The sequence below is a fragment of the Nerophis ophidion genome, linkage group LG12, assembly GCF_033978795.1.
Source record: "Nerophis ophidion isolate RoL-2023_Sa linkage group LG12, RoL_Noph_v1.0, whole genome shotgun sequence".
Lineage (NCBI taxonomy): Eukaryota > Metazoa > Chordata > Actinopteri > Syngnathiformes > Syngnathidae > Nerophis > Nerophis ophidion.
The window spans coordinates 19,862,252-19,878,825 of NC_084622.1; the positions used below are offsets into that span (position 1 = coordinate 19,862,252).

The window sequence follows — 16,574 nt, forward strand, 5'->3', positions numbered from 1 at the left end:
CAGACACATCACATTAGTTGTCTCAGGTCCACACCAGGCACATCACATTAGTTGTCTCAGGTCCACACCAGACACATCATATTAGTTGTCTCAGGTCCACACCAGACACATCACATTAGTTGTCTCAGGTCCACACCAGGCACATCATATTAGTTGTCTCAGGTCCACACCAGACACATCACATTAGTTGTCTCAGGTCCACACCAGACACATCATATTAGTTGTCTCAGGTCCACACCAGACACATCATATAAGTTGTGACAGGTCCACACCAGACACATCATATTAGTTGTCTCAGGTCCACACCAGACACATCACATTAGTTGTCTCAGGTCCAAACCAGACACATCTTATTAGTTGTCTCAGGTCCACACCAGACACATCATATAAGTTCTGTCAGGTCCACACCAGACACATCACATTAGTTGTCTCAGGTCCACACCAGGCACATCATATTAGTTGTCTCAGGTCCACACCAGACACATCATATTAGTTGTCTCAGGTCCACACCAGACACATCACATTAGTTGTCTCAGGTCCACACCAGACACATCATATAAGTTGTGACAGGTCCACACCAGACACATCACATTAGTTGTCTCAGGACCACACCAGACACATCATATAAGTTGTGACAGGTCCACACCAGACACATCATATTAGTTGTCTCAGGTCCACACCAGACACATCATATTAGTTGTCTCAGGTCCACACCAGACACATCACATTAGTTGTCTCAGGTCCACACCAGACACATCATATAAGTTGTGACAGGTCCACACCAGACACATCATATTAGTTGTCTCAGGTCCACACCAGACACATCACATTAGTTGTCTCAGGTCCACACGAGACACATCATATAACTTGTGACAGGTCCACACCAGACACATCACATTAGTTGTGACAGGTCCACACCAGACACATCATATAAGTTGTGACAGGTCCACACCAGACACATCACATTAGTTGTCTCAGGTCCACACCAGGCACATCACATTAGTTGTCTCAGGTCCACACCAGACACATCATATTAGTTGTCTCAGGTCCACACCAGACACATCACATTAGTTGTCTCAGGTCCACACCAGACACATCATATTAGTTGTCTCAGGTCCACACCAGACACATCACATTAGTTGTCTCAGGTCCACACCAGACACATCACATTAGTTGTCTCAGGTCCACACCAGACACATCATATAAGTTGTGACAGGTCCACACCAGACACATCATATTAGTTGTCTCAGGTCCACACCAGACACATCACATTAGTTGTCTCAGGTCCACACCAGACACATCTTATAACTTGTGACAGGTCCACACCAGACACATCATATAAGTTGTGACAGGTCCACACCAGACACATCACATTAGTTGTCTCAGGTCCACACCAGGCACATCACATTAGTTGTCTCAGGTCCACACCAGACACATCATATTAGTTGTCTCAGGTCCACACCAGACACATCACATTAGTTGTCTCAGGTCCACACCAGACACATAATATTAGTTGTATCAGGTCCACACCAGACACATCACATTAGTTGTCTCAGGTCCACACCAGACACATCATATTAGTTGTCTCAGGTCCACACCAGACACATCACATTAGTTGTCTCAGGTCCACACCAGACACATCATATTAGTTGTCTCAGGTCCACAGCAGACACATCATATTAGTTGTCTCAGGTCCACACCAGACACATCACATTAGTTGTCTCATGTCCACACCAGACACATCATATTAGTTGTCTCAGGTCCACACCAGACACATTACATTAGTTGTATCAGGTCCACACCAGGCACATCACATTAGTTGTCTCAGGTCCACACCAGACACATCATATTAGTTGTCTCAGGTCCACACCAGACACATCATATAAGTTGTGACAGGTCCACACCAGACACATCACATTAGTTGTCTCAGGTCCACACCAGACACATCACATTAGTTGTCTCAGGTCCACACCAGACACATCATATAAGTTGTGTCAGGTCCACACCAGACACATCACATTAGTTGTCTCAGGTCCACACCAGACACATCACATTAGTTGTCTCAGGTCCACAGCAGACACATCACATTAGTTGTCTCAGGTCCACACCAGACACAACACATTAGTTGTCTCAGGTCCACACCAGACACATCACATTAGTTGTCTCAGGTCCACACCAGACACATCACATTAGTTGTCTCAGGTCCACACCAGACACATCACATTAGTTGTCTCAGGTCCACACCAGACACATCACATTAGTTGTCTCAGGTCCACACCAGACACATCATATAAGTTGTGTCAGGTCCACACCAGACACATCACATTAGTTGTCTCAGGTCCACACCAGACACATCACATTAGTTGTCTCAGGTCCACACCAGAGACATCACATTAGTTGTCTCAGGTCCACAGCAGACACATCACATTAGTTGTCTCAGGTCCACAGCAGACACATCACATTAGTTGTCTCAGGTTCACACCAGACACATCATATTAGTTGTCTCAGGTCCACACCAGACACATCATATTAGTTGTCTCAGGTCCACACCAGACACATCAAATAAGTTGTGACAGGTCCACACCAGACACATCACATTAGTTGTCTCATGTCCACACCAGACAGATCACATTAGTTGTCTCAGGTCCACACCAGACACATCATATAAGTTGTGTCAGGTCCACACCAGACACATCACATTAGTTGTCTCAGGTCCACACCAGACACATCACATTAGTTGTCTCAGGTCCACACCAGACACATCACATTAGTTGTCTCAGGTCCACACCAGACACATCACATTAGTTGTCTCAGGTCCACACCAGACACATCACATTAGTTGTCTCAGGTCCACACCAGACACATCACATTAGTTGTCTCAGGTCCACACCAGACACATCACATTTGTTGTCTCAGGTCCACACCAGACACATAGCATTAGTTGTCTCAGGTCCACACCAGACACATCACATTAGTTGTCTCAGGTCCACACCAGACACATCATATAAGTTGTGTCAGGTCCACACCAGACACATCACATTAGTTGTCTCAGGTCCACACCAGACACATAGCATTAGTTGTCTCAGGTCCACACCAGACACATCACATTAGTTGTCTCAGGTCCACACCAGACACATCATATTAGTTGTCTCAGGTCCACACCAGACACATCACATTAGTTGTCTCAGGTCCACACCAGACACATCATATTAGTTGTCTCAGGTCCACACCAGACACATCATATTAGTTTTCTCAGGTCCACACCAGACACATCATATTAGTTGTCTCAGGTCCACACCAGACACATCACATTAGTTGTCTCAGGTCCACACCAGACACATCATATAAGTTGTGTCAGGTCCACACCAGACACATCACATTAGTTGTCTCAGGTCCACACCAGACACATCACATTAGTTGTCTCAGGTCCACACCAGAGACATCACATTAGTTGTCTCAGGTCCACAGCAGACACATCACATTAGTTGTCTCAGGTCCACAGCAGACACATCACATTAGTTGTCTCAGGTTCACACCAGACACATCATATTAGTTGTCTCAGGTCCACACCAGACACATCATATTAGTTGTCTCAGGTCCACACCAGACACATCATATAAGTTGTGACAGGTCCACACCAGACACATCACATTAGTTGTCTCATGTCCACACCAGACTGATCACATTAGTTGTCTCAGGTCCACACCAGACACATCATATAAGTTGTCTCAGGTCCACACCAGACACATCACATTAGTTGTCTCAGGTCCACACCAGACACATCACATTAGTTGTCTCAGGTCCACACCAGACACATCACATTAGTTGTCTCAGGTCCACACCAGACACATCACATTAGTTGTCTCAGGTCCACACCAGACACATCACATTAGTTGTCTCAGGTCCACACCAGACACATCACATTAGTTGTCTCAGGTCCACACCAGACACATCACATTAGTTGTCTCAGGTCCACACCAGACACATCACATTAGTTGTCTCAGGTCCACACCAGACACATCACATTAGTTGTCTCAGGTCCACACCAGACACATAGCATTAGTTGTCTCAGGTCCACACCAGACACATCACATTAGTTGTCTCAGGTCCACACCAGACACATCATATAAGTTGTGTCAGGTCCACACCAGACACATCACATTAGTTGTCTCAGGTCCACACCAGACACATAGCATTAGTTGTCTCAGGTCCACACCAGACACATCACATTAGTTGTCTCAGGTCCACACCAGACACATCATATTAGTTGTCTCAGGTCCACACCAGACACATCACATTAGTTGTCTCAGGTCCACACCAGACACATCATATTAGTTGTCTCAGGTCCACACCAGACACATCATATAAGTTGTGACAGGTCCACACCAGACACATCATATTAGTTGTCTCAGGTCCACACCAGACACATCACATTAGTTGTCTCAGGTCCAAACCAGACACATCTTATTAGTTGTCTCAGGTCCACACCAGACACATCATATAAGTTCTGTCAGGTCCACACCAGACACATCACATTAGTTGTCTCAGGTCCACACCAGACACATCACATTAGTTGTCTCAGGACCACACCAGACACATCATATAAGTTGTGACAGGTCCACACCAGACACATCATATTAGTTGTCTCAGGTCCACACCAGACACATCACATTAGTTGTCTCAGGTCCACACGAGACACATCATATAACTTGTGACAGGTCCACACCAGACACATCACATTAGTTGTCTCAGGTCCACACCAGGCACATCACATTAGTTGTCTCAGGTCCACACCAGACACATCATATTAGTTGTCTCAGGTCCACACCAGACACATCACATTAGTTGTCTCAGGTCCACACCAGACACATCATATTAGTTGTCTCAGGTCCACACCAGACACATCACATTAGTTGTCTCAGGTCCACACCAGACACATCACATTAGTTGTCTCAGGTCCACACCAGGCACATCACATTAGTTGTCTCAGGTCCACACCAGACACATCATATTAGTTGTCTCAGGTCCACACCAGACACATCACATTAGTTGTCTCAGGTCCACACCAGACACATAATATTAGTTGTATCAGGTCCACACCAGACACATCACATTAGTTGTCTCAGGTCCACACCAGACACATCATATTAGTTGTCTCAGGTCCACACCAGACACATCACATTAGTTGTCTCAGGTCCACACCAGACACATCATATTAGTTGTCTCAGGTCCACAGCAGACACATCATATTAGTTGTCTCAGGTCCACACCAGACACATCACATTAGTTGTCTCAGGTCCACACCAGACACATCATATTAGTTGTCTCAGGTCCACACCAGACACATTACATTAGTTGTATCAGGTCCACACCAGGCACATCACATTAGTTGTCTCAGGTCCACACCAGACACATCATATTAGTTGTCTCAGGTCCACACCAGACACATCATATAAGTTGTGACAGGTCCACACCAGACACATCACATTAGTTGTCTCAGGTCCACACCAGACACATCACATTAGTTGTCTCAGGTCCACACCAGACACATCATATAAGTTGTGTCAGGTCCACACCAGACACATCACATTAGTTGTCTCAGGTCCACACCAGACACATCACATTAGTTGTCTCAGGTCCACAGCAGACACATCACATTAGTTGTCTCAGGTCCACACCAGACACAACACATTAGTTGTCTCAGGTCCACACCAGACACATCACATTAGTTGTCTCAGGTCCACACCAGACACATCACATTAGTTGTCTCAGGTCCACACCAGACACATCACATTAGTTGTCTCAGGTCCACACCAGACACATCACATTAGTTGTCTCAGGTCCACACCAGACACATCATATAAGTTGTGTCAGGTCCACACCAGACACATCACATTAGTTGTCTCAGGTCCACACCAGACACATCACATTAGTTGTCTCAGGTCCACACCAGAGACATCACATTAGTTGTCTCAGGTCCACAGCAGACACATCACATTAGTTGTCTCAGGTCCACAGCAGACACATCACATTAGTTGTCTCAGGTTCACACCAGACACATCATATTAGTTGTCTCAGGTCCACACCAGACACATCATATTAGTTGTCTCAGGTCCACACCAGACACATCAAATAAGTTGTGACAGGTCCACACCAGACACATCACATTAGTTGTCTCATGTCCACACCAGACAGATCACATTAGTTGTCTCAGGTCCACACCAGACACATCATATAAGTTGTGTCAGGTCCACACCAGACACATCACATTAGTTGTCTCAGGTCCACACCAGACACATCACATTAGTTGTCTCAGGTCCACACCAGACACATCACATTAGTTGTCTCAGGTCCACACCAGACACATCACATTAGTTGTCTCAGGTCCACACCAGACACATCACATTAGTTGTCTCAGGTCCACACCAGACACATCACATTAGTTGTCTCAGGTCCACACCAGACACATCACATTTGTTGTCTCAGGTCCACACCAGACACATAGCATTAGTTGTCTCAGGTCCACACCAGACACATCACATTAGTTGTCTCAGGTCCACACCAGACACATCATATAAGTTGTGTCAGGTCCACACCAGACACATCACATTAGTTGTCTCAGGTCCACACCAGACACATAGCATTAGTTGTCTCAGGTCCACACCAGACACATCACATTAGTTGTCTCAGGTCCACACCAGACACATCATATTAGTTGTCTCAGGTCCACACCAGACACATCACATTAGTTGTCTCAGGTCCACACCAGACACATCATATTAGTTGTCTCAGGTCCACACCAGACACATCATATTAGTTTTCTCAGGTCCACACCAGACACATCACATTAGTTGTCTCAGGTCCACACCAGACACATCACATTAGTTGTCTCAGGTCCACACCAGACACATCATATAAGTTGTGTCAGGTCCACACCAGACACATCACATTAGTTGTCTCAGGTCCACACCAGACACATCACATTAGTTGTCTCAGGTCCACACCAGAGACATCACATTAGTTGTCTCAGGTCCACAGCAGACACATCACATTAGTTGTCTCAGGTCCACAGCAGACACATCACATTAGTTGTCTCAGGTTCACACCAGACACATCATATTAGTTGTCTCAGGTCCACACCAGACACATCATATTAGTTGTCTCAGGTCCACACCAGACACATCATATAAGTTGTGACAGGTCCACACCAGACACATCACATTAGTTGTCTCATGTCCACACCAGACAGATCACATTAGTTGTCTCAGGTCCACACCAGACACATCATATAAGTTGTCTCAGGTCCACACCAGACACATCACATTAGTTGTCTCAGGTCCACACCAGACACATCACATTAGTTGTCTCAGGTCCACACCAGACACATCACATTAGTTGTCTCAGGTCCACACCAGACACATCACATTAGTTGTCTCAGGTCCACACCAGACACATCACATTAGTTGTCTCAGGTCCACACCAGACACATCACATTAGTTGTCTCAGGTCCACACCAGACACATCACATTAGTTGTCTCAGGTCCACACCAGACACATCACATTAGTTGTCTCAGGTCCACACCAGACACATCACATTAGTTGTCTCAGGTCCACACCAGACACATAGCATTAGTTGTCTCAGGTCCACACCAGACACATCACATTAGTTGTCTCAGGTCCACACCAGACACATCATATAAGTTGTGTCAGGTCCACACCAGACACATCACATTAGTTGTCTCAGGTCCACACCAGACACATAGCATTAGTTGTCTCAGGTCCACACCAGACACATCACATTAGTTGTCTCAGGTCCACACCAGACACATCATATTAGTTGTCTCAGGTCCACACCAGACACATCACATTAGTTGTCTCAGGTCCACACCAGACACATCATATTAGTTGTCTCAGGTCCACACCAGACACATCATATAAGTTGTGACAGGTCCACACCAGACACATCATATTAGTTGTCTCAGGTCCACACCAGACACATCACATTAGTTGTCTCAGGTCCAAACCAGACACATCTTATTAGTTGTCTCAGGTCCACACCAGACACATCATATAAGTTCTGTCAGGTCCACACCAGACACATCACATTAGTTGTCTCAGGTCCACACCAGACACATCACATTAGTTGTCTCAGGACCACACCAGACACATCATATAAGTTGTGACAGGTCCACACCAGACACATCATATTAGTTGTCTCAGGTCCACACCAGACACATCATATTAGTTGTCTCAGGTCCACACCAGACACATCACATTAGTTGTCTCAGGTCCACACCAGACACATCATATAAGTTGTGACAGGTCCACACCAGACACATCATATTAGTTGTCTCAGGTCCACACCAGACACATCATATAAGTTGTGACAGGTCCACACCAGACACATCACATTAGTTGTCTCAGGTCCACACGAGACACATCATATAACTTGTGACAGGTCCACACCAGACACATCACATTAGTTGTGACAGGTCCACACCAGACACATCATATAAGTTGTGACAGGTCCACACCAGACACATCACATTAGTTGTCTCAGGTCCACACCAGGCACATCACATTAGTTGTCTCAGGTCCACACCAGACACATCATATTTTTTGTCTCAGGTCCACACCAGACACATCACATTAGTTGTCTCAGGTCCACACCAGACACATCATATTAGTTGTCTCAGGTCCACACCAGACACATCACATTAGTTGTCTCAGGTCCACACCAGACACATCATATTAGTTGTCTCAGGTCCACACCAGACACATCATATAAGTTGTGACAGGTCCACACCAGACACATCATATTAGTTGTCTCAGGTCCACACCAGACACATCACATTAGTTGTCTCAGGTCCACACCAGACACATCTTATAACTTGTGACAGGTCCACACCAGACACATCATATAAGTTGTGACAGGTCCACACCAGACACATCACATTAGTTGTCTCAGGTCCACACCAGGCACATCACATTAGTTGTCTCAGGTCCACACCAGACACATCATATTAGTTGTCTCAGGTCCACACCAGACACATCACATTAGTTGTCTCAGGTCCACACCAGACACATAATATTAGTTGTATCAGGTCCACACCAGACACATCACATTAGTTGTCTCAGGTCCACACCAGACACATCATATTAGTTGTCTCAGGTCCACACCAGACACATCACATTAGTTGTCTCAGGTCCACACCAGACACATCATATTAGTTGTCTCAGGTCCACAGCAGACACATCATATTAGTTGTCTCAGGTCCACACCAGACACATCACATTAGTTGTCTCAGGTCCACACCAGACACATCATATTAGTTGTCTCAGGTCCACACCAGACACATTACATTAGTTGTATCAGGTCCACACCAGGCACATCACATTAGTTGTCTCAGGTCCACACCAGACACATCATATTAGTTGTCTCAGGTCCACACCAGACACATCATATAAGTTGTGACAGGTCCACACCAGACACATCACATTAGTTGTCTCAGGTCCACACCAGACACATCACATTAGTTGTCTCAGGTCCACACCAGACACATCATATAAGTTGTGTCAGGTCCACACCAGACACATCACATTAGTTGTCTCAGGTCCACACCAGACACATCACATTAGTTGTCTCAGGTCCACACCAGACACATCACATTAGTTGTCTCAGGTCCACACCAGACACAACACATTAGTTGTCTCAGGTCCACACCAGACACATCACATTAGTTGTCTCAGGTCCACACCAGACACATCACATTAGTTGTCTCAGGTCCACACCAGACACATCACATTAGTTGTCTCAGGTCCACACCAGACACATCACATTAGTTGTCTCAGGTCACCAGACACATCATATAAGTTGTGTCAGGTCCACACCAGACACATCACATTAGTTGTCTCAGGTCCACACCAGACACATCACATTAGTTGTCTCAGGTCCACACCAGAGACATCACATTAGTTGTCTCAGGTCCACAGCAGACACATCACATTAGTTGTCTCAGGTCCACAGCAGACACATCACATTAGTTGTCTCAGGTTCACACCAGACACATCATATTAGTTGTCTCAGGTCCACACCAGACACATCATATTAGTTGTCTCAGGTCCACACCAGACACATCATATAAGTTGTGACAGGTCCACACCAGACACATCACATTAGTTGTCTCATGTCTACACCAGACAGATCACATTAGTTGTCTCAGGTCCACACCAGACACATCATATAAGTTGTGTCAGGTCCACACCAGACACATCACATTAGTTGTCTCAGGTCCACACCAGACACATCACATTAGTTGTCTCAGGTCCACACCAGACACATCACATTAGTTGTCTCAGGTCCACACCAGACACATCACATTAGTTGTCTCAGGTCCACACCAGACACATCACATTAGTTGTCTCAGGTCCACACCAGACACATCACATTAGTTGTCTCAGGTCCACACCAGACACATCACATTAGTTGTCTCAGGTCCACACCAGACACATCACATTAGTTGTCTCAGGTCCACACCAGACACATCACATTAGTTGTCTCAGGTCCGAACCAGACACATCATATAAGTTGTGTCAGGTCCACACCAGACACATCACATTAGTTGTCTCAGGTCCACACCAGACACATAGCATTAGTTGTCTCAGGTCCACACCAGACACATCACATTAGTTGTCTCAGGTCCACACCAGACACATAGCATTAGTTGTCTCAGGTCCACACCAGACACATCACATTAGTTGTCTCAGGTCCACACCAGACACATCATATAAGTTGGGACAGGTCCACACCAGACACATCATATAAGTTGGGACAGGTCCACACCAGACACATCATATAAGTTGTCTCAGGTCCACACCAGACACATCATATAAGTTGTGACAGGTCCACACCAGACACATCATATAAGTTGTTTCAGGTCCACACCAGACACATCATATAAGTTGTGTCAGGTCCACACCAGACACTTCATATAAGTTGTGTCAGGTCCACACCAGACACATCATATAAGTTGTGACAGGTCCACACCAGACACATCATATAAGTTGTGACAGGTCCACACCAGACACATCATATAAGTTGGGACAGGTCCACACCAGACACATCATATAAGTTGGGACAGGTCCACACCAGACACATCATATAAGTTGTCTCAGGTCCACACCAGACACATCATATAAGTTGTGACAGGTCCACACCAGACACATCATACAAGTTGTCTCAGGTCCACACCAGACACATCATATAAGTTGTGACAGGTCCACACCAGACACATCATATAAGTTGTGTCAGGTCCACACCAGACACTTCATATAAGTTGTGTCAGGTCCACACCAGACACATCATATAAGTTGTGACAGGTCCACACCAGACACTTCATATAAGTTGTGACAGGTCCACACCAGACACATCATATAAGTTGTGACAGGTCCACACCAGACACATCATATAAGTTGTGACAGGTCCACACCAGACACATCATATAAGTTTTCTCAGGTCCACACCAGACACATCACGTTAGTTGTCTCAGGTCCACACCAGACATATCATTTAAGTTGTGACAGGTCCACACCAGACACATCATATAAGTTGTGACAGGTCCACACCAGACACATCACATAACAATGATGTGGACTGAACAAACATGAGAAACTTGCCTCAAGAAGAAACCACCCTCAGTTTGGGAAACTTTGAGCTGTAACATAGTTTGTACTCTTCTAGAAGCATCTTAAAATGTCTTTGCAGTTCCAGCAGATGTTGAAGGCAATGCAGAGATGGCCACCGTGGTGGACTTGGTGCCCTGGACCGAGTACCAGTTCCGGGTGGTGGCCACCAACACTCTGGGCACGGGGGACCCCAGCAAGCCGTCGCCTCAGGAGAAGACCTTGGCCTCACGTAAGTGCGTTTCACATCCTGTCCAGTCCTGAGTAAGTGAAGACACCTCACCCTGACCCCCTACACCACTCAACAAAGTCACCACATGAACTTCTGAAGGAAGCATGTAAAGTAGAAATGAAAGTGGCAGATTTGAGGCGCCGCTGGGTGGCAGTGTTGCCACGCACCCTCCACTGGAAGGTGTTGCACTTGGAAGACGACACTGAGTGGAAGGATGTTGCAGGAACCATGGAGAAGTTATAGTCTGTTGTGGTTTTCTGCTGCTTTCTCCTCGTAGCTCCTGTGGTGGCGCCTTCTGATGTGGACGGGGGCGGGGGGACCAGCAGGGAGCTGACCATCACGTGGACGGTAGGTTGGCTCCTGGACTTTCCACACACACTTCTTTATATTTCTGCTCTTTACCAGCTTTTATCTCCACTTACTCTTCAAGTTTGAGAGGAGGATTGCTGGAAGACTAAAAGGATACAAAGAATAAAGTATACCAAAAAACAAGCAATTTTGAGAAAATCATTACAAAAGCTAAATATTTAAATGTGAAAATAAAACACCTTTATGGACACTAAAGGAGAATCAATGAAAAAAAAAATATATGTATGAATAATTAATTCAATAAATACTTTTTAAAAATGCATTTATATATAAAACCATTTGTAAAAGTTTTCTCTCACTGCCGACATTCCTGCTCTCACCTGTGGTCCTGAAGTGAGGGTCATGACCCCAAGAATAAGATGGCGGATACAAGGGTGGCTGGCATCTCCCTCAGAGACAAGGTGAGAAGTTGAGTCCCTCCCGAGAGAGACTCGGAGTAGAGCCGCTGCTCCTCCGCTTGGAAAGGAGTCCGCTTGGGTGTTTGGAAGTTCTCCTGCTGATGCCTCACCAGCGTCTCCCTCGGGAGGTCCTCCTCGACCCCCCACCGGGGGCAAGGAGTAGTGGCCCTGCAACTTGTCCAGGGTGTACTCCGCCTTCCCCCTGATTGTAGGCTGAGATAGTCACCCCAAAGGGAATAAATAAGCGGTAGAAAATGGATGGATGGATGGAATATTATAGTTGTATTCAATGTTTAGTCATAAATAGATACCATTTTTAGGGTTTTCTATTTGCTTATTATATATGCCATTTTATAATTCAATTATAAACAAAATTTCATTTCAACATTTGATTTGAACAAATCAGAAGTTTTGGTGTAAGAAAAAATTGACAACTCGACAATAAATTAACTGGTAAAGTAAGGTGTGTATGGCACGCAGAGTGAAGTAAGGTGTGTATGGCATGCAGAGTGAAGTAAGGTGTGTATGGCATGCAGAGTGAAGTAAGGTTTGTATGGCTTTGGTAAGTGAAGTAAGGTGGGTATGGCATGCAGAGTGAAATAAGGTGTGTATTGCATGCAGAGTGAAGTAAGGTGTGTATGGCTTTGGTAAGTGAAGTAAGGTGGGTATGGCATGCAGAGTGAAGTAAGGTGTGTATGGCATGCAGAGTGAAGTAAGGTGTGTATGGCATGCAGAGTGAAGTAAGGTGTGTATGGCTTTGGTAAGTGAAGTAAGGTGTGTATGGCATGCAGAGTGAAGTAAGGTGTGTATGGCATGCAGAGTGAAGTAAGGTGTGTATGGCTTTGGTAAGTGAAGTAAGGTGTGTATGGCATGCAGAGTGAAGTAAGGTGTGTATGGCTTTGGTAAGTGAAGTAAGGTGTGTATGGCATGCAGAGTGAAGTAAGGTGTGTATGGCACGCAGAGTGAAGTAAGGTGTGTATGGCTTTGGTAAGTGAAGTAAGGTGTGTATGGCATGCAGCGTGTGTCCACATGGAAAAGTAATGTGGTTGCAATTCTCTTTCTCAGCGCTAGAGGGTGTCAGACCTCCAAACACTGACTGACATCTCCTGTACTGCTAGTAGTTGTTGCTGAGAGAGTTTGCATGCTTTAAATATGTCTCATAAATACATCAATATTGATAAATAAGTTCATGATTCAGAGTTAAAATAGGATTAGCAAATGTGTGATTGTAAAATCTCCTTCAAGGTGGAAGGAGTGTTGTTATGTTGGAAACAAAGAAGAGGGGAGGGTTTGTTTGAGCATGTTAACTTCAGCTCCTCCAAACATTTAGTTAATTCATGCAAAACTTCTTTATTAGAACCTCTTTCTGTTCCAAGCAGCCAAGGACGCCCCTTTTACAAAAAATAACTTTCCTGTGTTGCCGTCAAAGTGTACTTTAACAAGGACAAAAAGATGTCTGTGGTAGTGACTTGCACTCCTCTGTTGTCCGCCAGCCGGTCCAGGAGCAGTACTACTACGGTCCTGACTTTGGCTACATCGTGGCCTTCAAACCACGAGCTGGCTCGGAGTGGACGCAGGTGACCGTGTCGGATCCACAGGCCAAGCGCTACGTACACAAAGATCCTTCTATCCCTCCCTGGACCGAGTACCACGTGAAAATCAAAGCCTTCAACGGCGCAGGGGAGGGGCCGTACAGTCTGACAGCGCTGGTCTACTCCGCACAAGAGGGTAGGCACTGTTGAAGTTGACAGCCTCTGTTAGAAGGACACATGCTGCATGTGGAATGTTGGGGGGGATTATCCAGGTGAGGGTACCTGTTAACTTCCACTGACAGACTGTGGAGATAACCGAGAGTGGAGTCCGGTTACCATGGCAACACTTGCAGAACACCTGCTGTTCAACGTGGAACTTGCCAGCCAGATGGCTGTCTTGGACTTTGTGAGCGACTGCTGACACCAAATCCCATGATGTCATTCTAGCGCCCTCTGACGCTCCTGCGAGTATCGACGGCAAAGCTCTCTCGGCCACAGAAGCCATGGTGTGGTGGCTCCCTATCCCGCAGACCTACATCGACGGATACCAGGTCAGTAGATCCAGCGAGGAACTAACGCCAATGGAGTCAATGTGTTCCTAAGCCTTCCAAAGAACCTTCATTAGGTCATTTAAAGCAGGGGTGTCACGCTCATTTTAGCATGCAGGAAACTCTATTCCCACACGGTCAAATCATGGCATGATAAAATAAAAATAAAGACAACTTCTAAATTGTTTTCTTTGTCTTAACTTTGGCCAAAAATAAAATAAGTACATTCTGAAAAAGTACACATAAAAAAATAATCCTCTTGGCAAAACACTTCAAGCTAGTTGAAAATTCTGAGGATAAGTTGGTGTAGTTTTAAAACCACCGTGAATAATGCAATGAACACAGATGTGTGTATTCAACTTTAAGCACTTCCTCATGTTGGTGGTTCACCTTTGAAGACGTGTTTGGAAAAGCAACCACATGTTTCCTCGAATCGACGTGTTGGGGACATCCGCAACTGCCACAACACATTCATTTATCATTCAAATATTACAATTATAATCAAAACAGTTGTCAAAATGACGCCATAATATTACAAATTAAAGCTAACATAATTACAAACTTAAGCAATGTGAACGTACTAGATTAAAACATAAAATAAAATGGAACAAATGTAGAACCACACATTTTTACAATGGAGTTCAGGGTGCACATTGCACCGACATCAAACTGCGAGCGCTGCATGGAACTGTAACTACAAAGACGATGGTAGTGTTAACTCAAGTCTTTGCATCTTACTGTTTCGTTATTTTATCCGTTGAGTGAATATCTTACAACTGAAAAAAGATGGTGTGCGTCGCTACAGCATCAATCTGTCGCCATCTGCCGCCAGCCACAACAGGAGCAGCTGATTGCTTGCACCTGCGCTGATTGTAGTAGTGGCAGCCAATACAGAGGGATCTTAAAGTCAGCTGACAGCTCATCTTTAAAAAGTGTGACGTGGGTTACACTTCAATTGCTATTGCGACATCCAGTGGACACATTTAGAACAGCAGTTTCTTCTATTAAAAAATTGCAGTTCATTTTTATACGCTTGACAGCCCTGGTTTAAAGCTAAGGTTTGAACATGTTACATTTAGTTCATACTTTGTTGTAATACGCAACTTCATGGCTCTGTGGTTGTTACTTCCGCCCGAATGCAGCTAAGATAGGCTCCAGCACCCCCGCGACCCCGAAAGGGACAAGCGGTAGCAAATGGATGGAAGTACGGGTTATTACCACAAGTCCTTGTGACGCTCACAGAGGATTTGCTGCAGTCAGCCTTTGGTGCGACTTTAGAGTCAAATATGTGGGATTCGGATGGACTTTAGAGGTTTGATTCCTCATAATGTTGTTTTGTTAGCAACAAAATGTAACGTAACACAATACCATTTAACATAACATCACACAAATGAGGTAGTGTAGCACATATCACACTGCAAGGTAACTACATGATGTACTGTAACTTCAAAATAATATATGCAAATGTGCCAGGTGATACACAAACGACAACATGACTGTAACTCCGTAACACAACACTTTGTAATACACAACAATGTGCCAGGTGATACACAAACGACAACATGACTGTAACTCCGTAACACACATCTTTGTAATACACAACAATGTGAAAGGTGATACACAAAAGACAACATGACTGTAACTATGTAACACAACACTTTATAATACACAACAATGTGCCAGGTGATACACAAAAGACAACATGACCGTAACTATGTAACACAACGCTTTGTAATACACAACAATGTGCCAGGTGATACACAAAAGACAACATTACTGTAACTCCGTAACACAACACTTTGTAATACACAAC

At 45.0% G+C, this 16,574-nt stretch overlaps 1 protein-coding gene across 1 annotated transcript in view; it reads left to right on the forward strand.

Moving 5' to 3' along the window:
* cntn1a (contactin 1a) overlaps positions 1-16,574 on the forward strand; it is a 114,097-nt gene that overhangs the window by 84,292 nt on the left and 13,231 nt on the right. The window contains exons 17-20 of the mRNA XM_061917045.1: positions 11,765-11,914; positions 12,192-12,262; positions 14,175-14,409; positions 14,661-14,764. Coding sequence (XP_061773029.1) covers positions 11,765-11,914; positions 12,192-12,262; positions 14,175-14,409; positions 14,661-14,764 — 560 coding nt within the window. The remainder of the gene's footprint in view (positions 1-11,764; positions 11,915-12,191; positions 12,263-14,174; positions 14,410-14,660; positions 14,765-16,574) is intronic.